General features: G+C 41.7%; 1 protein-coding gene across 1 annotated transcript in view; it reads right to left on the bottom strand.

Annotated features, from left to right (window-relative positions):
• Positions 1-24,877, bottom strand: part of UEVLD (UEV and lactate/malate dehyrogenase domains) — a 150,356-nt gene that overhangs the window by 58,559 nt on the left and 66,920 nt on the right. The window contains exons 4-5 of the mRNA XM_086954149.1: positions 12,347-12,510; positions 4,960-5,095 (exon numbers count right to left, since the gene is read on the bottom strand). Of these exons, the coding sequence (XP_086810275.1) occupies positions 4,960-5,095; positions 12,347-12,510 (300 nt within the window). The remainder of the gene's footprint in view (positions 1-4,959; positions 5,096-12,346; positions 12,511-24,877) is intronic.

The following is a 24,877-nucleotide window of genomic DNA, read 5'->3' as shown; positions in this document are numbered from 1 at the left end:
CATCTTGGAAAGTTTTTGAAATATTTCATGGTTAATCAATAGCCACCAGCATAGAAAACAAAGCACTGGTAAAGCTAATGCGAGCCCTGATAACATTGCTAATACTTGCATGTATTCCATGAAACTACATCAAACTTTCTTAAAAAATATTTTTCACTTTTGGTTGAAAATGGAGGGTTTTATCTAGCTTGATTAGAGGGAATGTAATAGATAGGGCATCCAAACTCACTTTCCCCATGTTTATTATCATCTAGAAGGTATCCCGGGGCTGTATAGATTAGTGTCAAACTTGGCATGGAGGCAAAGCCCACTTCTGGCTGTGTGCTTTTTTTGGTTTGGTGTAAATGTGTCCCGGAAAAATATGTTTTGTCATCGTACCTGCTGTAAACAGCTTATTATTTTGCTATATCTTCTGCCAGTTTTTGAAATCCACTGTGTTTTGAAAAATAAGATGCTGCCTCTTTGTTTGTTGAGATAATTTCTAGAGAGGTTGAAAATGCTTCCTTTTCTTCATTCACAAACAGTCAGGGAACTCTCTTCCCTCACTTATGAGGAGAGATGGTATTACTGGTCCCCTCCTACCCCACCCCATCATAACCTTAACACTAACAGATGGGAAGTTTAGTATGACTGGAAAACGTCAGATGTTATCAGGTTTGGGATCACAACCTTCAAGCCCTATATAGTGTAGTATAGCATGTATTTATAGTTTTTTGTATGTTACGTATCATAGAGCCAGAGAGCTGGTGATAGCACCTCTGCAGGTATGGATCAATCCACTTGTCTATAAGAAACCCTTTGTTTTGGTTATTTTCAACTTTGACATTTTCCAATAAGTGTGCTGAACAATATCTTAAGAGATATTTGGGCCAGTTGACCCATTTGTGAAAACTTTGTTTAGGAGGAGACATAGCTAGCAAGTTGGAGCACACCCCAGAGGAGAGTAAATGTACGAAATTGGATTTACTGGCTCAAGGGGGAAACCCTACTCAAGCAGGAACCACAATCCTTGTCAAGATAAGGCACAAGCAAACTCCAAATTAACCTGTACTCAACCTTCAGGTATCTTGGCACAGAGCTGGCAGGAGCTGGCAGGCTTAACTTATAGGCAACGTGTAAAGTATTTATGTAGCACTTCAAACAGTAATAAAGTGAAAACATAACACAAGAAAAATCCCACATTAATTTAGATGGAGTAATTTTTAGAAATAAATCTAAGATCAAAACAACAAAAATCCCATCAGTAAAAGATAAGATATGCAGTATTAACATTTTAAGTGAAATAGCGTCAAAATGCAACTTTACCATTAAAGGGGGCTTTTTATTAAATTTTCCGTATAGATAACAAACGCGGCTTGTCTACCTGCTCCCAACTGGAAGTCACAGTTTGATAAATGTACTAAGGTAACTCCAATGCTATCCATGGGAGGGGTAGGCCTTGCAAGAGCAAAAAACAACTTTGGGAGTTTCTCACTACCCGCACACCTCAAACACAAACGTACATGTAATACTTTTTAAACAAACTGTACCCTGCACTCTGGTCTTCCCTAGGGGTGACTTATGAGCAATAAAAAGGAAAGTTTAGACCTTGCAAATGGTTTATTTTGCCCGGTCGAAATGGCAGTTTACAACTGCATGCCCAGTCTGCAATGGCAGGCCCAAGACATGGTTAATGGTTATTACGTGGATGGCACAATCAGTGCTGAAGGCACACTAGTACCATTTAATTTAAAGGCCCTGGGTACAGGAAGCACCACTTTACTAGGGACTTACAGGTAAATTAAATGTGCAAATTGGATAGAAGCCAATTGTAACATGTTTTAAGGAGCGAGCAGAAGCACTTTAGCACTGTTTAGCAGTGGTAAAATGTGCATAGTCCAAAAGCCAGTAAGATTGAAGTCAACAACACAGGGAGGTTGAAGATAAAAGTTAAGGGAGAACCACACCAAGGATGCCAGGTCTAGCATTAAAGTTTCCCTTTTGCAATAAAAGTATATAAAGCACCTGATGTGTGAACTTTATGATAAATAATATTCATTCAACTTCTGGAGGAAATGCTAAACATAAAATGAAGGAAATTTAACTGGTGGATTTATTTTAAGTATTGTGCACTTCCTTCAAACATTGGAGAATTTTTTGGTTACCACCCAACTCTAAATCAGGTCCTTAGTTTTATGTGGGAAACACCATCATTTACTTTCATATAGCCAACTTTCTGTTTTCATGGTCTAAAATATCAAATTAAACATGATGGGCAAATGGGTAAAGGGTAGTGACACACTTTCTGATTTTATTGTGCCCAACGGAGATACCTCATAAATCAATTGAGGCCTTTTGTCTCCTATAGTTCATACTGTCCCTTGAAGGAAAATCTGCCCTCAGTCAGGTAAGAAGGATGGTACTGATAAAAGCAGTGGTATCTATGTACAAACTACAGTGAGCACTGGCAAGGGAATTAAACAGTATTGCAGAACGTCTTGCAGATTCCCACATTGGAAACTTCCTTTCAGTGAATATGGGAAATGTATAGGTCTACTGACCTTAGCAAACAATTTCAGAAGTAGCATGAGGGAAATACTCCGTATTCTGTATTTAAACAATGACACCAAAACAGTGTACAATTCTCTACCTTCCCATACTTTTAGTCAAGTCAGGGAGCAGTGGTCAATGCTTTTTGGACCAAACTTAGGTAGAGGAGATGAGATGACAAACTAAAATACTTTTGGTCAGTGACACACAGCTCCGAGGGTGGGTTACATAGAGATACTTCCAAAAGTGTTATATAAGCCCTGCAGTACATGAAGTCTATAACTAATGGCATGAGAGAGAAGTGGAAAAAGCAGCATCAAAGAAAGGCTTAGCAATAAAGTAGCAGTCACAACACTCAAAAAGATAGATCATCAATAAAGAATGGGTGGCTTGGAGCACATGTTGGGGGGTGCAGTATAGTGAATCTTAACAGAGACTGTGATAGAGACACACCTGCAGGTACCTACAAGAGAGCATCCGGGGGGACTGGAGATGTTTGCCCGTACAACTATGGCACCTCTTCTAGGCTGACAACAGATTTCTGCTGTTGCAAAGTGACCCCTTTTTTAGGTGATCCCCTTCTGTATTCCATTTTTGGGGGTGGAGGGTCAGCTGCAACCAATCTTAAACTATTACACTGGGATAACTGCTATTCAGTGCCCAGTGTATAGTTATGGCCCCTGAAACAAGTCAAACCTGGCTTAAAACCAGATTAGCACATTTAATGTTCCCATGAGTCCAGAAACGCTAGATTTCACTTGTACACTGCGGCATCAATTGTACCATCCCCTATAGTGCCAGCAAAAACATGACTTCAGGTCTACCCTTTGTAGCCCTACAGCAGAAGGTTGAATCCTGTTGCCCTTTGAGAGGCTGGAAACCCTGATTTAAAATATGAAACTAGCCATCCTAACATACACCTTGCTGCCCATAAGGTAGGGTGCATACTATTTAAGAGTGGGACGCGTGTGACATTAGAAATTACATGTCCCCCCCCAGTGACTAAGCGCAAAAGGATACTGTCACTAGTCAGGCTGTAACTGGTACATAGGAAAAGTCAAAGTATACATTATACACTTTAATCTACAACTTTTGAACTGCAGCAGCTATAAATATTGATTTGTATATTTATTGAAAATCCAATCTAATGGTGAAGTTGGATTTTTATTAAATATATTGTAAATGAAACTTCTAGGAAGTTACCTTTACCCTGTCTGAAGCTGCTGGAGGTTTATTTACAATTAGCTGTCCATCAATTGATCTGGTTGCACTTGGCTGACAAATACGTGAAAAAATAGTTCCCAAAGCAGAGACAGTGGCCTGGGAGTAGGGAGGTGTTTTCTTCCCCAAGCAGGAAGACCAATTTGGGTGGGTCCAAGAACTTAATTATCTTCAAAAGGGTCTGCCATGTAGCAAGGAAATGTTAGACGACACTTGGAAAAACCCAGCTTATGCCACCCATAGTTAAGTTGGCACCTAACACGGTGGAAGGTAAACTAGCCCCCCCCCCTCTCCCCCCCTCCGAGAACTGGCTTTGTGTGACTGCAGAGGAGAGAACTGCTCATTATGCTGGCCACACCTCTGTGTGTGCACACATTGTTTGCAGTACGGCAGACAGGAACTATTGAAAAAAATGGGTAGGTTTGGCCCCGAGAACTTTTAGTCTATTATTTTGAGTTTTAAGGTACAGTGAACATGTTGATAGTTAACTTTCACCAGCTTTATTCCACAAGTTAAATCCACAAACGCATTCTAATGTTTCAATCAAGGGGTTTTAGTTGGCAGGGCCACTGTTCACTGTAAGCTATATACATTTCCTTAGATCATGAAGTAAAGCATTTGATGGGCAGTGTGTGAGTATCTGCCAAGAGAGGCGATCTAGACATTCGCTTTGATTTGTGACTTTGGAAGATGCTGTACCCAGCTCAGAGACATAGGAACATATTTTAATGCGTTTTGTCCAAAATGGAATGTATTGCTTGTTGTGAAATACAAGAAGAATACCATTTTATATAAGATAAGGCAGAATGTTAAAAAGTCTTAGAGGGGATTTGTTTATTCCCAACATTTTAAGCGAGACCAAATGTATTATGCAGCAAAAGGGGAAAACACTTGCATGAGTTTTTAATTCTGTGTCCATGGTTTAACCCCTTGCGTGCGGGGCGTATTTTCCGCCTGTGCTGACTCCGCCTTGCGCGGGCGGAGTCATGACGGAACGGTTCCGTCATCAGCACAGCTCAACCGATGCTGATGACGGAACCGTTCTGTCATCAGCACGCAAGGGGTTAAGAAACATTACTTCTTTATTTACACCTAAACTAAAGAGACAAAATGAATCAGAATCACAACTGTTGATATTACTTGAGAGACTGAGGCTAAATTATTTTAATCTCAGAGTCTGCAGTTTATTTAAAGAGCTCAAGGACTCACCTTCAGTGACTTTTGAAATATATGACAGAAGTTCGAACTTTTCCTGCGCATCAGCAGCTGACAGTGAATACATAGGAAGCTCTTCATCAAATTTGGCAATCATTTCATGAATCAAACCAATGATATTTGACTTTGGCTGGAAACACAAAAATAAGAACAATTAGCAGCAGTGTTCATAATTATTTTGTAAACTGGAAAAACAACCAATTTTTCAGAAATGTGCAATGAAATGCAACTTAGACGTATCATAAACACATTTCCATTGCTTTGTAATGTAGGATGTCAAAAAAAATGAGATTTCCAGCAGAAATAATTAAATCTATAGTATATTGTGTCACAAATAACAGCAGTAAGAAATTGCTCAGGAAGCACAACTTGCTATTCCACAGGATACGTGCAGAAAGCAATCCTATTTCTCTGTTTGGTATTATTTATTTTGTGCCTACAAAACATATAATGGATGTTGAATAGGCTGAAGGGAAGCAAAAGTAAGAATATTACAATGATATTTGCTATTTGTTAGGTAATTCTGTAAAAGTAGCTTTTACCATCACTGGTATTAGTGTCAGTCCAATTTGTTAGAGGTAAAAGGTATGAGCTGAATTAGCAACTTTCAGCATATTTTGCTTCTCTATCCACTCATCAAGATCCCAGAAAAATAAACTAAGAGGCTATCTACTTTCTTTGAAAGAAATCAGGTTCTTGATCCAGTCTAGTTCTACTTGTTGCCCTTTCACAGCACCGAGGCAGTTTTAGGCTAAATTCTGGATGATCTCAGATTTGTATTGGAACAGGTAAGGTCTACAGCTCTAGTCCTACTTGACCATCCTGCAGCCTTCCTCACTGTTTCCCTCAACCACCTGTTGACTTGTCACCATGTGGCTGAGGTATGGTTTATCTCATACCTACTAGTCACAACCAGCCCATCTATATGCCTCCATCTAGCACTCAATTGAAATCTTTATCACAGGGAGCTCCTAAAGGATTTTTCGTTCGTCCTACTATTTTTTTTAAATATCTATGTCAATTACTTAGCTAAACTCATCAGTTCTTAAGGCCTTTCTTTAAAGGGAGAGGTGATCAATATGCCCGCTTAACAAAGTAGCTCCAGAGGAGACAAGTATCCTCAATATCTATTCCATAATACAACTTGCTGACCTGAGGCAGAGAGCAAGCTGCCTGATCAAGTTTCAGGGCCCTCCAGAGGTTGAATCCACGAAATCGGGACAGCTTAGCTCTTCCTGCCACTGACGCAAGTGTGGCCGGAGATGGGGAGACATCTCCAGCCTCAACTGGGAGGAGCCAGAGGACTGGTGTTGAGTGGGGATGGGGAAGAGGTTGTGGCTGGGACTGGCACTGGTAGTGACTTTTGAGGAGGGTTGCGAGGAGTTACTTCATCCCTGTTTTGTCCTATTTCGAGATTCTGTCCCTGTTGTGGAGGAGACTGCCAAAGAGGAGGGGGCAAGGGTGACAATGTGGATGACAAGACTAAGGTTGGCATAAAGGACTGCTAAACTGCGAGAGGAGCCATCAGAGGGGAGAGGAGGAGAGCTCTCCCCCACTGAAGCAAAGACACAGCAAACCGCCAATGTCGGCGGCAGCAGCGCCTGGTATCAGTAGGGAGGCCGCAAGAGTCAGTCCATCTACCAGCTCTCTCTGCCCTTGAGTTCTTCTTCTCCCTGCATGGTTACCGTCAACTGTGGGGGCCTTAAAGAAGAACATATTGGCCAGCAGACTCATTTGGGGGGCCATCGGAGAGGAGTGGGAGCGCTCTCCCTGTTCCCTCATCCCCACACCTGAAACTAGGAGGACCTGCAGATCATATGGGGCAATAAAAGATATGTGGAAGGGTGCCCCGCGCACCTGCCTTGCCTGTATTGGGATGGACTAATAGTGACAGGAGGCAAAGACTTCGCACTGGAGAAAGTGAAAGTGGGAGACCACTAGAAGGGGGATTAAAAGGGTGGCTTAGAAAGGAGGTTCCTCCTCTGCCCACCTTGGTAGGCGGTGGTAACACCCTACATATCAGATCATCTTGCTGGTAGAGTATTCGAAATCCTAAGGGCCTACAGACTATGACACTCGAAGGTGGCGAGGGGAATACCCACATTTTAACAATGTACCATGGCCTGGCATAGTGCGGGGTGAGGTGGCAGAGGAGGTCAACAAAATATGATGGCTTAATATGCGGTGCGGAGACTGCATGTGGAGGCCTCGTCGCGATCTACTCTGTGCTTCATTGGGGAAGTGGCTGTGGAAGAGTCCCAGAACCCTCCCTCAGGGACATAATAAAAGGCAGACATGAAGGCAGGATTTCTGGAACCGAAGATCGACTCTGTGACGTTAGAGGTGAACCTATCGCAGTCTTCTGAAAATGGGCAACAGAGTCACAGACATTGAAAAAGCTGTGGAGGATGGAACAATCCTGAATGAACAAGTGTACAGACTGCGTAAACAAAATATGCACATTATGGTGGGGATTGACTACAATGAGGTGCGCTCAAGAATGGATAGTATTAGAGTGCCAGGCGCCCCGGAGAAGGTGGAAGGACCCGACATAGAATTCTTTCTGGAGGACTTCATACTGAACAGCCTCAAACCAAAGAGTCTAATAAAAAAATGAATACAGAAAGAGCACATTTTCCACCCCCTCTCTCCCACCAAACCCGGGGAGCCTCCCAGCACTAGAATAGAAAGGATCTTCAACTATCATGACTGGAATGTAATTCTCCAAGCAGTCTGGTGGATGGAACACATACAGTTTGAGAATGCTGCAGTTTCCATCTTTTTTTACTTCACACTAGTGGTACAAAGGGAAAGGCACAGATTTGAAAAGGTAAATAAAAGTCCCACTGAGCCGAAGATTCAAAATACATGGCACTTTAGGACTGCGGAGGAGGCCTGGAAATAGACTAAGGGCTGGAGACCTGCTCATAACACTTAAATCAGATGACTCTGTTGAGGGTTGTGCTTGAAAGATGGATTACTGGTTGGATGCCCTCCAGAGACTTTGCAATCTGCAAGGGTTGCAAGACTGAATGTCAGATAAGGGGGGGAATTTAGGACTCTTTTTGGGCACAACTAGTTCAGAGAAGGTATTTGGTGATGGAGACACTGATGTTGACACAACATCAACAGATGTTTACAAGATTTTTGTTCTTTGCATCATGGCGGAGTGTTGGGGGGAGGGAGACAACCCGTATCATTGGGATCAAAAATCCATTGAGATAGGGCCATAATGGTAATAAGATGGGAAGTGAGCAAAACCAACCCTGATGCACCACTACAATGAAACTCTCCTGGAATGTCAAAGGACGAATGCCAAAATTCAAAGGGGTGGCCTTGCAGTTCCTCAAAAGGAATAGACGAGTAATTATCATGGTTCAAGAGACTCAACTCAAAGGGGAGGTGGAATTCAGATTATTAAATCTGTACCATATGTTCCTCAAATAACATGGGCTGGTGAACCCGGTAGATATGGAATACAGTCAAAACATGGTATGGAAGGATAATCAACCTCCACTCAGTCTACATACCACCTGCTGTCCATACATCAATAGTAATATCAGTCTGGAAAGGTGCCAATAGATTCCTGGGGTGGGAGACAAGTCTCATTGGGGAAAGTCCACTATAGGACATTGATATGCTGGATACGGTCGGCATACTGGAAAGTTCCCGAGGCTGGGACCAATTTGGAATAAGTCAATTGGATGACAGATGGGCGGGGACTTCGATGATGCAATTTAGGGACCTGTAGAGTTAATAAAAAATACCTGCCATTGAGAGGCTTCTGTCAATGTAGTATAGACATGCCCTACTGACTCACATGTCAAAGGACACAGAGCTACCTGAACCCTCCCCACTGGAGGACAGGGTATTAAATGACCCCTTAGAAAGAAGGAAGTATCTCTGATCTATACAAAATAATAAATAACTCGCTGGACTACTTCCAGAAGTTGAAAGACAGTTGGGAGGTAGATCTGGGGGCTTTCGAGAGGAAGAATGGGATACTGAGATTACCACAAGCAGTAGCAATATGTTTCCGACTTGTTCGACTGGGGATCTTACATGTATATTGTAGGTCAGTAAGGAATATACTCTTTACCCACTAAGGTCTTCTTCTCGCAGACTCTGGAGTTTTCCCAAAGTCTGTAGTGATCTACAACACATAGGATATCCCTGTCACGCCTGTTGGAAGGCGGCTCCCAGGGCACCCTGCTTTCGTTTCTCAGTCTAGTTCAAATAGAAATGGAAGTTATGGATACAAATATATGCTGGTGATGGTAGACACTCAGTATCCCCATGGCCACACCACTAAGAACCTTCACTACAGGAAAAGCAGTCATTGCTCTGCCACATGCGTGTACTTGGGTGGCTTCCCAAAAAAATACCTACAGATTAACCTACTGGCTTCATATCCAAAAGAACGAAAGAAATCCAAAAGTTACTGAAAATCAAATGTATCAGAACCAGTCTCTATTATCCCAAAATTGAACCCCAAAACCCTCAAGAAGACTGATGCTGTGTACCAAGAGTAACGTGTGGGAAGACACATTACTCTGTGTACTGCTTTAGATATGACAAATACCGTAGGATTCGATGGGATTTAGTCCACTGGAACAGCTGCATGATCTACAACCCAAACATTTGTTGCATGTTATAAAAAGTGAATGAAAGATGCAAACCAGAACTCAACAATACTCCCACTAAGAACCATACAACTAAGGTACCCTTGTTTTTCTAAAGATGACAGGGTATCAGTCCTGTTACACAGCCCTGATACAGGTTGGTGTCTTCCTTAAAACTGAAGTTCTTATAAGAAACAAATTTCAGAAGCTTGACATGACCAGAAAGTGGTCCAGGTAACCTATCTCGAGAAATGGGTTGAACCTTGTCAAATCCCTAATACGACAGCATGTAGTGTGGTTTATTTTATTAACTATACCAGTCCTTACTACAAACTCAATGCTACCAGCCTTCTGCTATCAAATCCTATAATCTCACTCTCTCAAGATAAAAAGAATTGGATCTTAAATTATTGCACCATAGCACATTATTTTCAGGACCACTGGGTGATTCCGGATATCAGCCACAGATTTGGAAAGCTTGAAGAGGCATGCATATGGTTGAAAACAAAGACTTTGTTAGTATAAAAAACATGGGGTCCAAAAAGAGGGGCAATACAAGTTGATGAATCATACACTAGGGCTGACAATAAGTAAATAGAATTATCCAGAGCTGTTAACACCAAGACCAGATGACAGCATACAATTTTGTGTGAATTTACTTATACTAAATGGGTATCGTCATTATTCTAAAACGTGCATCCCAAAAACCAGGCAAAGTAGCTGGTTCAATTCCCTAAAGTTCATATCACTTTTAACCTGAGCTCCTGGGGGCCACATGAGCCTTCTGGTTCCAAAGTGACTAGTGCTACAACAGCTTAACATAGGTTTCAATCTTCATGACCTAACCATCAACAGTAAACCTGAGTGGGTTGCTACAGGACGTAATCACCGTCAGTACCTACTTCAGCAATAGCAGTCTCACCCAAAGCCTGTAAACCTTGCACGTAGGTTAGTTGACAACTTAGGATATTAGGTGGGCAATCACATCATCCAACCCAACAAAAAAGGTCTAAGCTGGTGACTCTTAATCTGGGGTCTGTGAGGCCTACTATAGGAGTCTGCAATTGTGTAACAAAATGAAATAATATTAAAATTAAATACATTAAAATGAGTAATGTATGTGCAAAAAAAAGAAAAATTGAAAATGTAAAAACTTGTTCTAGATTTGATTGCAAGTTAAACTAAATAATTAACACTGGAGCATTTATATGGGTTATACTTTTTTTTGTACATTCATATATTGTTTTGAGGTTCAAATCGTAGAGATTTCTTAGGCCGGGAGTGCCCAGCTTCCAATATTGACTTAGTGGGGCTCCCCAGATTCCAGTATGATTCAGTGGTGGTCCACAGACGTCAAAAGATGAAGAATTGCTGGTCTAAGTCATTAAGAACAATCTACTACTCATAAGAAAAAAGATCACTGCATGCTTTTCTTGGACTCGTTAGATTTTATTCACATGATAGAGCTTTAATATCCACCCTAGCCACTGTCTGCAAAAAGTTTAAGCTAACACAGTATCCTCGACAGCGCCGTTTTTGTGGCACCTGAGGACAACAAGGTTAATTTTGCAGATTGACGCTTCGAAAATAGTCTGAATGTACAATTGTCTTCGCCTCAATACAAATGGAGTGACACATTCTCAATCTCAGTTAAAAATCGCATTCCCAGGTGGTCCTATTCTCTGGAATGAAAGGACTGCCTTAGTGTGAATCATTATGTACTGTGCTACTAACTGGAAGAATGGTAGAATTGGAAGAATTCCATTTTATGTGGTTGCAAAACATGCCCCATATATCTGGATAACAAGATAAAAGGACCAGAAACCCCACTTTATTACTTTAGTTCTTGATACTTCAGTCGTTCACCTTCCTGCTTATCCATAATACGCTTAGACTAATGCAGATTTCTTCTATAATGAATCGATCTTTAGCATGCTCTTTGCCTGAGCAGGTAAAGCTGAGAGGAAAGGTGGGGTTGTGCAGTGTAGGCTGGGACACTTTGAGCACAGCATGTAGCCACATTTACCTGGTGAGCGTCTGCCAAAACAACTAATGTGTTGCTGCCTAGGGTGATAGCCAATGAGCACCTTAATGATCTCTGTCCAGCATGTTACATGCAAGGAGTTCCCAGATGTTCCCCAACTCGTACCATACGAATCTTGCTGCTTGAGAAATCAATGGTCACTGAAGAGCCACAGACTTTACAAGGCAGAAAACCGTGTGTCAAACTACCCAGCTACACCACTAGTCAAAGATGCTGAATAGAAAATGAAAACAAGCAACAGAAAACCCTGCATGCTGCTACTCAGCAACAGAAAGGCCAGAAATGGGACTACTCAGCAAGAAAATGAGACACCGGAAAGAGTTGAGATATGCAGGATACAAAAGGAGGAATATTAGGGATACAACGGAGAACTATACTGTGCCTCTTCTGGGCTCACTGTTTATAAATAAAGCCAAGTAAAAATGTATAGCGCTGGAACTAGTTGGCACGAGTGTTTCAATGCCCAAATATGCAACAGTGCTAGGAACACAAACAACAACTAGACTTTTGAAGAGTTATTAAAGAAAGTAATGTCCATCCATAGAGACTGAGGAACGCTGCACTGTTTTGCTGGTACCTTAGATAAATACATCCATGTCTTTGCAAATAAATGAGCCAGTGTTGCACCAGTCCTCATTGAGTCTTTTAAAGAAACATCGACGAAAGGACATCATTAAATATACTAACAGCTTCTTGAAACAAGATAAAATCTCACATGGCTCCAGTTTTGTAGGTAAGGCAAATATATCCGGCCTTCAGCGTCGATATGCTTCCCAACACGGATTCCCATATTCACAGTAGGCATGAGGAAACAAAGTGGAGGGGCGAAGGGATGAGAGTCCAAAATCCATAGACAGACGGGTATGTTATATAAATTACCTATTGGAAAAAAATGTGATCATCACCGTCAAGAACAAAATGTCAAACACATACTGATGGCACACAGAACCAAAGACATAAAGTGAACTAATAAATTAAATTCAACGTTCTGGAACCACTCAGTTTACTGGAAAGTAAATGTATCTTATTCCATTGTTCTGGAAATGGAATGAGTTTATTTTCAACATGTCAATGTGTGTATATAAAGAAAACTAATGGACGTTATCAAGAGGATAAGTTTATATATGTGGAAAATTATTCTTTTTCAGGCTTTTAGGGTCACATTACAACAGGGGATATGTGTGTGTTGGCTTCTTTCAGCCTTTCAGAAACAAAACATAAAAGAAAGATAAAAATTAGGATTCCTACTGAGTGAGTAATTCCCAAAATGATTGGAAATTAATTGCAAAATGAAAGACAAAGTTGAATCATTGAGCAATATCCGACATAATAGGATTTACCACAATTCATGCTTTGACAGAAGAGCCACATGGCCGAACGCACAACTAAAAGTGTAAGATTGATTAAAGTAAATATCGACCACAGATTTTTTGCCTGCATTAAAGCATATTAGCTGTACAAAAAAATCGTATTCAACAAGCAGTGGCAAAGCCAAGATGTCTGCATTGGATTGCCAGTCTACAGGCTTTGAAAAGGCTTGCTTTTTTTAAATGAGTTTGTAAATATGCATTAACACCATTAAAACATGGCCACGCTTCTGTGCATAGAAGTTCTGGAATAACGTTTTACAGAAACACTCAAAGATGGTAACCGGTAACATAATTTATCCTACGTAGGGGAAATATCAACCAAACATCACAAGTATTTCGATGGTTTAGTGCTAGGGAACCGCTGTTACTTCCTCGTGAGGGTTATGATTATTGCATTAATTTCACACCTGGTGCATTGGAGCTCACTTAATGACAGTAAATTGAAAGCAACTTAAACAACACAAGCCTGCATTTTCTCCAGGTCAAAAAATCAATACAGTACCCAGTCACTGTACGGACTACAGGGAGCTAAAAAACAAATATCACAACTACATTTACAAAGCACACAGTTACCACAGGGCATAAAGGCGTTTAAGAAAGGGGAGCGCCGTGGAAAAAGAGAGAAAGGAAAATGCTCCTATCGTAAGGACAAAGAACATGATAGTCCTAGATTAAAGCAAGGTCTTCAATGCTTTCCAAAAACTATTGTGTTCCACAATTTTGATGTGCCTACTGAAAAATCCCTGCTGCCCCCACCCAGACTTTCTAAATTGAAGAACGCTTACAAGATTACAACTAACAGACTGAATATATCTAGTGGGAATATATCTCTGGAACAGCTTTGTCAGTCCTCTGGGCCTGATGTTTTGTACCACCCTATGATGCATAAAGTCTTAAAGGAAATGTATTTGTTCACCAGTAACTAATGCAGTTTGGAGATCCCCGCTGGGACTAATTGGTGTTCAGGAATTTCAAGTATAAGTCTCGCGGTCGCATTCTGTACTAACTGTAGTTTAGCTATTGCCATTTTATTGATCCACAAATAAAGTGCAGTACAATAGTCTAACCAAGAAGAAATCAAGGCAAAAACTACCTACTTGCATGCTTTCACAGGGAAAATCTTTCACAAGGTCCTAAAAATCCCAAAACAAGTGGATACCGTATGACTGACCTAAAGGTCAAGCGATAACTTTGTATCCACTCATATGCCAACATTTTTAGTTGAGTCAGCCGGGATGGGCAATACCCCTAGCATCTCCGGACACCAGGAATTATTCTGAACAGAGGAAAGGATAGCCAAAAATCAAAACGTCAGTCTTCTCCCCATTCAGTCCAAAATAGCTGCTGCCCAACTAGGACGCTACTGCCTACATGCATTTCTGGAAGTTGGCAGCCGTGGCATCCATATCCCTGGTGAGAGACACAATAATTTGCGTGTCATCAGGAAAGGGCCTGCAGTCCAAAAGACCATATCAACTTGGCCAGAGGGGAGACACAGAGATTAAAAAGAGTGATCTCAGAGACGAGCCCTGAGGTAACCCACATGGCAGATGAATGGGATCAGAACTAAGTTGGTTAATAGAAACCATCTTTGATCTATCCTTCAGAAAGGAAGTTAAGAGGTCTAATGCTGGCCCAGAGAGCCCCAGATTCTACAGTACATCAGCCAGGAGGGCAGGAGAGATGGTATCAAAGGCTGCATAAAGTCCAAGAGGATCAATACCACAGCCCACCCTGCATCAACCACAGAACGGACATTAACAACAGGTAAAATCAAAGCATTTTCTGTCCTACGATTAGTTCTGATACCAAATTGAAAGGATCTAGCAGTTCATGCTCCTCCAATTAAGCCACCATTTGTAAACTGAGGAGCTTCTCCAAGATTTTGGACGGAGGGGCAGTAGAGAAATGGGCCTATAGTTTTTAAAATCTGTGGAATCAAAGTTATTTTTTTTTTTTTAAATAGGCTTAACAATTGCTCTTTTCCATTCCTGGGCTGATGGATTTATTAATGGTGGAAGCAAGATAAGGAGCAACCGTCTTAGTAACAGCTGCAGGACGTTAGAAGGATATGGTTCAGGAGGCGAGCCAGACTTCATTTTAAGAAGATAGACCACAACTTGCTCAGGAGTCAGGCAAGAGAAACTGGAAAGTCTGATTAACACCAAAATCTCTAAACTCTAATGAGGAACCATCCCCCTGCACATTCTCATACATAGAAATACAGGAGTCTTCATTGAGTGAATCAAGATCCCTATAGATATTTCGAATTTTAGTTTGACAAAAGCTCCCTAGCCGGGTACAGAATTCTTGAGTACCACCAATAATGGCGAGAGTAGTGGACATAGCAAGCAGATTGATCAATTTAAAGAGCTCACTTGAGGACTTAGCTAGCTCAAATCCTATTTTTATTATTTCATGAGGGTCCTGTGTAGATCTTTCTCCTACGAATCATAACTTTTCGCTATATCCTTTCTTGGCGCCTAGAGGCCTGTATTAGCACCCCGAGCTTCTCACAGACCCATGTGAGTCTCCTAGATAGGTGCTACAATATCAACGGCTGATATAAGCCAGGATGAACATTTAACTACTGCTAAATTGTCATGGTTTGTCCAGATGTGATACATCAGAGTTTTAGAAAGAGTTTCTTCAAAGAGCATCTTCTAGTTCCTTTTAGAAATGTCATTACTATGGCATGTAGAGTTCACTTGAGAATGGTGTCCTTCCACCAAAAATGGACAGCATAATGGTCAGACCAGATTATTGGCTCAAAGGTTCAAAGGTTCAAATAAGCTTTATTCGATATTTCAAAGAATATCATACAAGCATTCATAGCGAAATAAAAATATACAACAATACATTTAGTCAATTCATTAAAATAGATAAAAAATAGAAAAATTTGTAAGAAAAATGATACCATTTAAAAAAGAGATCAGGGGAACCAAACTTTTCTTAAATAAAAAGAATTATACAAAATTCTAATAAAAAAACAGCATATTTACATTGGCCCTTGTAGCGATTTCCTGAATTTGATCAGCAATTTCAAATACTGTTCCATGATACATATGACTTCTCTGTCCTCTAACATCTGTAAGCGCTCATAAGCGTCCTTACAGAGGTTTCAATAATGTTTTCCTGAGGATCGCGTAGTAAGTACAAAATAGGATGGTATGGATATTTGATTGCACAGAAGTGTCATCACACGGACAAGGACTCAGATTCCGGGACCAATCATTTCCTGATGGAAAAGTTATAAGACGAAAAAATGAGCCCAGTCTAAATCTGACAAGCAGCATTCTGGCATAGCAGGAAAAGTCAGTGGACAGGTATGCTTGAAGCCCCTTGTGCTGCGTCACCCTTTGGTACGCCTGGAGTGTTGTATTTAATTTGTGATGGTTCCATCTTTTAGTCTCCAAGTGATCCAATAGTGTTTTTCTCAGATTTTTTCTTGAAATAAAATCCAAGGTCAAAGGATCAGAAAAGTACTCTGGGTGACCAATGTCCACAAATTTTTTTTTAATGTAAGCCAGCCATTTCGTGTGTCTTGCCCCCTCCTGTTTGAGAATATCTAGTATTACTTCTCGGTTCAGATTGGTTTCAGTGGTGGTCCAGATTTTATGCCACAACAGAGGGGGCTCTACTTTAATTAAGTCTGAAATGAATGGTAAGTCTAACTCGATATGCATCATATATACAGAAGTAGATTTTGGTGTTGCCAGTAAATACCTTAGGAAATTATTTTCCTCTATTTGAATAGAGGCAATGTTTTTTTCGATGCCCCAAAGGCCGGCCCCATAAATTGCTGTTGAAACACATTTTGCTTTGTAGAGAACAATTAGCTGTTTAACAGGCCTCCCTCCTATTCTTCCAGCAAAGTCTCTGAGCCCACCAACAGCTCTAACAAGGGCAAGTTTCCTCATTTTGACTGCCGACTGCCAAGAAACGTGTCGGTTCACAGAAATGCCCAAGTACGTGAAGTTGTCCACTGTCTCTAGTCTTTGCTCTTCAATATAAATGGGACATGGTCTTTTATTTATCTTCTTACTACAAACCATTGAGTAAGTTTTCCGAATGTTGACTTTCAGGCCCTTGTCGTGCATAAAGTCTCTGAATGCCGTAACTGCCCTTTGTAACCCCACTCTAGTTTGCGAAAGTATTGCTGCGTCATCGGCATAGAGCAAGATAGGGATTGCTTGCCCTCCCACTTTTGGATAATCACATTCAATGTTTTTTAAGTGTTCTCCTATTGCATTAATATAGAGGGAGAAGAGCACGGGGGCCAGTATGCACCCCTGCCTGACCGCTCTGTTTATGGTAAATCTTGGCGAGCACTCTCCTTTTGGGCCATATCTTACTCTAGCTCCCGCGTTTCTATACAGTTTCTTAATGAAAAGGAGTATTGATGAATCTACTCCTAAATGTTCAAGTATATCCCAAAGTTGTTCATGGTGCACACAATCAAAAGCAGAGCTTAAGTCTATATAGGTAACATACAGATTTCCCTTTTTTGTGTCAACATATTTGGACATAATAAGATGTAGATTCAGGGTTTGTTCAACTGTACCTCTTCCAGATCTGAAGCCGTACTGGAGTGTTGAAAGTATGTTCTTCTCTACTGTCCATGCTTCGAGACGTTTCAGAATGATACGGCCCGCGATCTTCATTAAGGAATCAAGCAGGGAGATAGGCCTATAACAAGATGGAGAGTGCCTATCTCCCTTTTTGAAGATGGGTATCACTACGGCCTCATCCCATGATGGAAAGTGGCCCGAAGCATTCGCAGAGTTCAAGGCAGAGGTCAATATTGGGGCCCAAAAGGATATTTCTGCCTTAAAAACGTCTGTTGGAATGGCATCCGGGCCTGGTGCCTTACCAGATGGACTCTCCCTTATCGCCATCTCCACCTCTTCCCACGTGAAAACAATGTTGGAATGAGTTTCATCAAGAGAGCCTATGCTTGATGGAGTCTTTGGCTCTGGTATAGTCGGTGTGGGTTTACTATACAGTTTTTGAAAATAAGCGGCCCACGTCTCTCCATCAATCGCAAGGTCTATGTTCCTCTCCGGCATCTTTACCCATGGGAGCGGGGTATTTATAAATTTCCAGAAAGCCGAGAGATCTCGGTTTTCACATGTTGACAGCAATTTCTGCCATGCTTCTTCCTTCAATGCTTTTTTCCTATTTTTAATAGCCAGACGGTATGTAAGTCTGGCCTGTCGGATCTCCGTGGTTGGTTTTGGAGTTATATGCAATAGGTTCTTTAATGTCTTTAAAGCTATGGAACAATCTTTATCAAACCATACTTTAGGGGTGATAGTCCCTGTCTTGAACTGTCGTGTGAGTAATTTTCTAAGACTGGTCTGTATTCTCAAGAAAGCTTCTCGGATGGAATGGGGCTGTTCATTTAAGGAGAGGCAAATATGTATCTCCTCCCACCTCATCATCAGTAAATCCTTCAGCAGACTAGCAGGATTGATTTTATCCCATTTGATAGTATAACCATTGTGAGCCCCCAATTTAATTGGTTGCTCATAATTGGTTTTGGGGTTATTGTGCATAGAAGCTAGAGAAGGCAACACAATAGATAAAGCTAGGGGATAAGGGTCCCCATATAGGTGGTCTAAAGTGTTCCAGGAAGATATTAGAGGGGCATGCATCTGTGAAAAAAGAATAAAATCAATAGTAGAATTTATGTCTCTACCATGAAAACTTGGTTTGAAAGGTCTACGAGGGAGGGTTAAATTATTTGCGAAATCTAAATTAAAAGAGGCCAGGAAGTTATTTAGTAATTCCCCTGTCTTAGAATGTATAAAATGATTAGGAGTATCATTGTTAATATCAGTATCCATTTCTATGGAGGTGTCACACGTGCCCTTCGAAGCATTTGGGCATATGTAACAATTGAAGTCACCCATGAAGACTGTCACACACTCGCCCCCACGTATTTCTTTAATTGTGACAACTGCGCGGTGTAACTCTTCTAAAACTTTTTCCAATGGCTCTGGGGGCATGTTATTATAGAAATTAATTATCAACAATGTCATGGAAGAGGCAACGTCCATGACAATTATTTGATAAGAGGCCCTTAGAACCTTTTTCAAGATCCTGTGACCTACTGCGACACTAATATAAGTACACAGACCCCCACTATGTCTACCCTGCTTACTTGCGATTGCAGGTGAATGGAAAGTCTGATATCCCAGTAAGTGTGTCGGGGTAAGCACGCAGGTCTCTTGAAAACACAATACTGAGTATAAGTTTACCACATCCAACCAGGCAGGTAGTATGATTTTTGAATTAATACCTGCCAAATTCCAAGAGAGCATCTCTAGTTTGGCAGAAGATTTCCTAATTCCCCCATTAGTAGACAGCATGTTAGGAGTGTTTATCCGGGCTATCTGTCTCGTTGTTTTAGCTATATCCCTTTTTTCTATAATAATAGATATTCGTATATCTGGGGAACCATCACCCAGAGAGCCCTTTATCAAGGGTTCTTTAGGTAGTATGGCAGGTGCTTTTCCCCTGAATTGATAATCCGCTTTCATAGGGGTGAGTCATTCTATGTCATCCAGACCATAGAGTGGCTCATATTGATTATAGCAGGGGAAATTCCAAGAAGGAGTTTGAGGTGGAATGCATTGACCATATCCCGCAGAAACATATCTAGAAGTCGAGGGATATTTAGTATCCCATGGATTGCCTCTATCATAATAGGGATTTTGAGGTGGCAGAATATTTTCCCTAACTCCATATCTCAATGGATACTTGTAATGGGTTGGACTTCTATGCTCTTGGAAAGAAAAATTATCAAAATATGGTTTGGGTTGGTGTGTTTTCGAATGCATTAAGGCTTCAGGATAGAAATATGAAAGAGATTTTGGTATAATAGGGCCACTATTGAAGTCTGAGTACCAATCCCTGATATGTGACGTGACTCTGGGATCTTTAAATGTAATAATGATAACGTCACCTTCTATATCTTTGGGGCGTATACCCACACAGTTAGTTCTTCTCACCATAATAATATCTCCGTTAAGGTGGGGTGGTAGATGCCTGTTATTTTTGAGCCAGAATATCACCTTATTTTTAAGACAGGCGTGATTTTCATACACTCCTGTAGTTGGTAATGGAGGAACCCCAGTTAAAACAGTGAAATTTTGTGAGGCAGCTGGGGGTAAATCTGCATTTCTTATCCGTGTCAGTCTTTTGGATTTAGGATCACTCTTATGAATGTCCGAGTTATTTTTTGTGTTCCCCATCCTTGCCGAGTCCATGAGCTAGTTTATTTGCGCAGAGTGTGACAGTGTATCCTGCGACACTTTTTGTTGAACCAAAGGGGCCTTAATTACCGGCTTCGATTTAGCTGAGGGTGTTTGTCTAATTAAAGTTTTTGTTTCCTTCGTGATTTTATTTTCTGTGACTGTTTTTCTCGGGTTAGGCATTTTTTCACCATCTTTTATGCTCACGGCGTTTGCTAAATCATTTTTGGTTGTAATCTTGTGAGTGGAGCCTCCTGTTAGATTTCTCTTCACTCTTTCTACTATTGGAGTCAGTAGTGCTTTTAAAAGATGTTCCATTGCATCCACAAAGTCGTTGATGGATGGATGGTGGAACATTAGAGGTCAGAGTTTTTCTGGTAACAATGGGTGACCCTTCCACTATTTGAAGAAGTTCTTGCCTAAGCAAATCCTTGGGAGGTATTTGCTTATGTGTTGGGGTGTCTGTTTTAGCCGGGCCTCGTTTCCTACGCTTCTTTGGGGGCGATCTAATGATTACCTGTTTCCTTTTAGTTTGGTTGCATGGAGTCTGGGGTTTATCTGAAATAGATTTTGGAGGCACTGGAAGTATAGGCTGTTTACCTTCAGCAGGTAATGTTACTTCTGTGGTGCTTAAGTTTACAAACTCAGAAACCTCTGGTAGATTTGGAGTAACAAGATCGATGATACTATTATTAGAGAGGGGAAGGTTGCTCAGGTTGAAGTGAAGCTGATGGACTAGATTGAAAAATTAAAGTAAGATTGTCCGTATTGAACAGATCTGCATCTGTATTAGACAGAGTAAGATTTATGGACTGGGCTTCAGAAATAGCTTTAACAGTGGGTTCTAAGACAGTGTGTTTAAGTAGCTCGATAGATTGACGGCGAGCGACACAGCGCTCTGCCATCGCCAATTCTCGGTCAAGATCGGCAGTTGTTCTGAAGAAGAATTTATCCAAAGGACCCATAATGGAGGTTCCTGTTAAGGGAGTGAGTGCCTCTGTTTCTGACATCGTCGTATATTACTCAAGATAGGTAGAAGAAAATAACCAATATTAGACAGTCAGATGTGGAGCTACTCACGTTAGGAGGTTGGCCGAGCCGTGCCTTGTGTGGCCTTGGAGGGCCTTGGAGGGCCGTAGAGGGCCCGCCCTTTGCCCGGGCTTCGCCCCGGGCGTCCCGCGACGCGGAGGGCTCGCTTCCTTTGAAGCCCCTCCTGTCGCGTGTAGCGCGTCAGGGAACGCGCCGCCGCAAAGGCTGCCGGGAAATGAAGTCCCGGAGCGGCGGCGCGACTGGTGGCGGCGGTATGCTGTGGGCGTCTGGCCGGTGGTGGTCTCCAGGCTCCCGAAACCTCTTGTGCCTCGATCCTTGATTCACTTCTCAAATGCAGCTCTGGTACACAGGCCCAGATTGTTGACAGTGCCGGCAAAACCTTAGGATGAGAGTTATTGGAAAAGATTCCATACAGTGTATGGCCCACCCCGTGAGAAGGGTCATTGACCAGTTGTGAACAACCACAGCTTAACATCCAATCCCTAAATATAATCGTGAATATCCACACTTCTCGTTCTGTAGATGGAAAATAAAGTCTCTCATAAAGATAATACTAGATTTACCTAAATTAGGTTCTACCAGATGTAAGAACTCTGATGTAAAAGAGGACCTTAGGTCCAGGGGGCCTGTCAGTTAAAATCTAAGTACACAAACAGATGGGATTGATTTTAATAGAGAACTATACTGCTTCACAAAGACTCAAACACAGCACTGCCTCAGTAAAACAGGTATAGGAGGATTTAAATATAATAGCTAGCCCACCTCCCACTCTTCCTATCCTATCTTGCTTTAGGATGGTAAAACCATGGGGAATAGTGTCAACCAGGTTGGGCCAGACAACTCCTTAGCCCATGTTTCTGTAATAGAGACCCAATCTGGGTAATGAGCTGAAATGAAATTCGTCACCTCACCTTTATTATTAATGAGCGAGCATTAATCAAAAAAACATTCAGACAAGATTTTCCAGAAGGAGTTCTTTCAGCTATACTAACAGGGGATGTGGCAATGTGAGAAGGGGATACCAATGGAGTAACCATAAAACCACATAAGGCGTTCCTACAGTTATGATGTTAATACAGTTAAACTGCAAAATGGAAAAGCACTGTGGAGAATTGCAGCACCAGCTTAAATCTGCTCTCTTGAGTTCATAGTAATGGTGGTCTCACCTGGAGAGAAACAGCCAGGGATTTTGGCACAGTCCAAGCATGGATGGGCGCAGACTAATTAATGTCTGAGAAGATGAGGAACACAGAACTAGTACATACACCGCAAGGGACATACAAGAGGCATACAATCTGATCAAGAAGGATCCAGTTGTGATAATGTAAAAAAACAGTGATTCGTATACAGTCTGGAGTATTTCATGATTCCATTTAGGTTGTGTAATATCCCATTTGATTTTCACAACTTCCTAAACGAGGTACTCAGGTTCATATCCTGTATTAAACATGTTTTGCGTAGCATGTGAGTGCTCAAAATGTGACGATCACAAAAAGGTGGCTGTTAATGTACTAGTTGAGACCTAGAAATCCACAACAGAGCAAACCAGAAAAAACACAGCTATCCAGGCATGGCCGGCCTCTACAAAGTCGAGTGAACTGCAGAAGGATCTAGGGTCTTCAAACATCTATGAGTATTGTACTCGAAAATACTCATTGCTAGTGGTTCCCCTCACTGCAGTTATGAAAAAGGAGGACATACTTTTTGGATCCAGTGTTATAAACGAAACTCTTGCAACTTGAAAATGTGGCTGATTATGCTCCAACTTTCCGATAGCTAAAAAGTGAAGCGGGCTTTTGCTTAGAAGCTTATGATTTGAATATTCCAGTGGGGACCATTTTGTTACAGTTTAATTAATTCACAACCCAGAGAGATGCATCTTGTACTTTATAATTATGTTCTTCGACAAACCATCAGTGCAGACTAACTGAGCTATAAATCACACAAAAGGTGGTAGATAATTGCTGCATGAACATGTCCAACTTTTCGGTGATTTTATTTATTTATTTATTTATTTTATTTTTAAAGTTTTATATAACGCAGGCTTGACCCGGAGGTACCAGAGCGCTTTACATGAGCATCAGATCATAGTTACAGGTTACATCGTTACAAAGGTTACACAGTTCTTAGAGCATGGCAACATAGTTACTTGTAAGGTCGAGAAAAACAATAAGCACAAATACGTAAGGTGAAAAGAAGGCAAGGTGAGAGATTCAGGGGGGGGTTGGAGTAGGTGAAGTAGACAGATAATGAAGGCGGAAAAGAGGAGGGGAGGGGAGGGTGAGAGACACAGCATGGGGAGAAGAGGGGAAGGGTGACGGGACACAAACCGGTAGACGAGTCAGGGCAACGTCCAAAGTCCAGTAAGCTGTGATCCCAGGGGAAGTGGCATCCCTTCCCTATATCTATTGCGAGAGGCTCCCTTTACGCAGTGGACTCTCTCAGAGAGGACTTTGAGACTCCAAGGCCTACATACTAGATCCTTCCCCAAAAAGGGGAGAGGGAGTGCTTTGACAAGGGGTGCCATACCATACCTCAAGTGTGAGTGGCTCCCTTGGCGCAGTGGACTCACTCAGCGGGTTCGCTGAGACTCCAGAGTATAAATATTGGATCTTTCCCCAACAAGGGGAGAAGGAGTGCTTAGTCAAAGGGAACAAAGGACAGGGGGTAGGCAGAGTAGCAGGAAAGGGGAGAGATTCAGGGGAGAGAGGATAGGAGCTAGAGAAGAGACAATAAGGAGAGACGTAAAGAAGTCTGCCTAAGGACCGACTGGGTAGGTGACGACCAAGGAGGGAATCCAAGGCCAATTTCCCCTATAGCTAAACCAAGTAGCTCCATCGGGCATCAGACCCAATAGTTCAGTCTCAAAACATTGAGAGAGGAGGGAGGGAGAGACATAAATAGAGGGAGGATGCGGTAGGGGACTATAGGAGAGACGACAGGAAGTGCAACAATGTGGTTCATCTATCCCGATTCCGGACACACGCGGAGACAGACTTCTTCTTTATCCTGCCGATTTTGGGCTTTCTGCGAGACCAGGACACAGCACTTTAGGACTAGGAAAGCAGCCCATGAAGTCCCACCTTTCTGCTCCTTTCATATACTGCCACGCATTATCAGGAACAGACTTCCTTGTTTTCATTACTGGGATTTTTCGGAACTCCCAGACTAAGAGATCCACTCGATATTGTTCCTGATCTATCGATTCTACAGCCAATCATAAAGTAGGAGGGGAACATCTGAACCTTCCAGTCTGCCAAATCGTCCAATAATCCACCTGGTCTGAACAGTAACGCCAATTGAACCCTTTGAGTCGACGATTTTACCATTTTTATCAGATGGTAGGAACCCTGCTGCCTGCTAGCCTACGTCCACATTATATCGTTTACAATTGGGAGTGTTTCAAATAACTGGTTCATCTCCCAGATTACTCAGCTACAGCATACTCAGAGATTTGCTTTTTCAGCCCACAATTGAGACTGTGAACCGACTCATCTATGGATTAAACACATGCGCCCTGATGAAGGATCGTCTGAAATAACTTTGTGTTTCTGAAACGCGCGTGGG

The sequence above is a fragment of the Lissotriton vulgaris genome, chromosome 2_1, assembly GCF_964263255.1.
Source record: "Lissotriton vulgaris chromosome 2_1, aLisVul1.2, whole genome shotgun sequence".
Classification (NCBI taxonomy): Eukaryota; Metazoa; Chordata; class Amphibia; order Caudata; family Salamandridae; genus Lissotriton; species Lissotriton vulgaris.
Note: the sequence above shows the minus strand (reverse complement) of the source record. Positions and strands in the feature narration are given on the sequence as shown.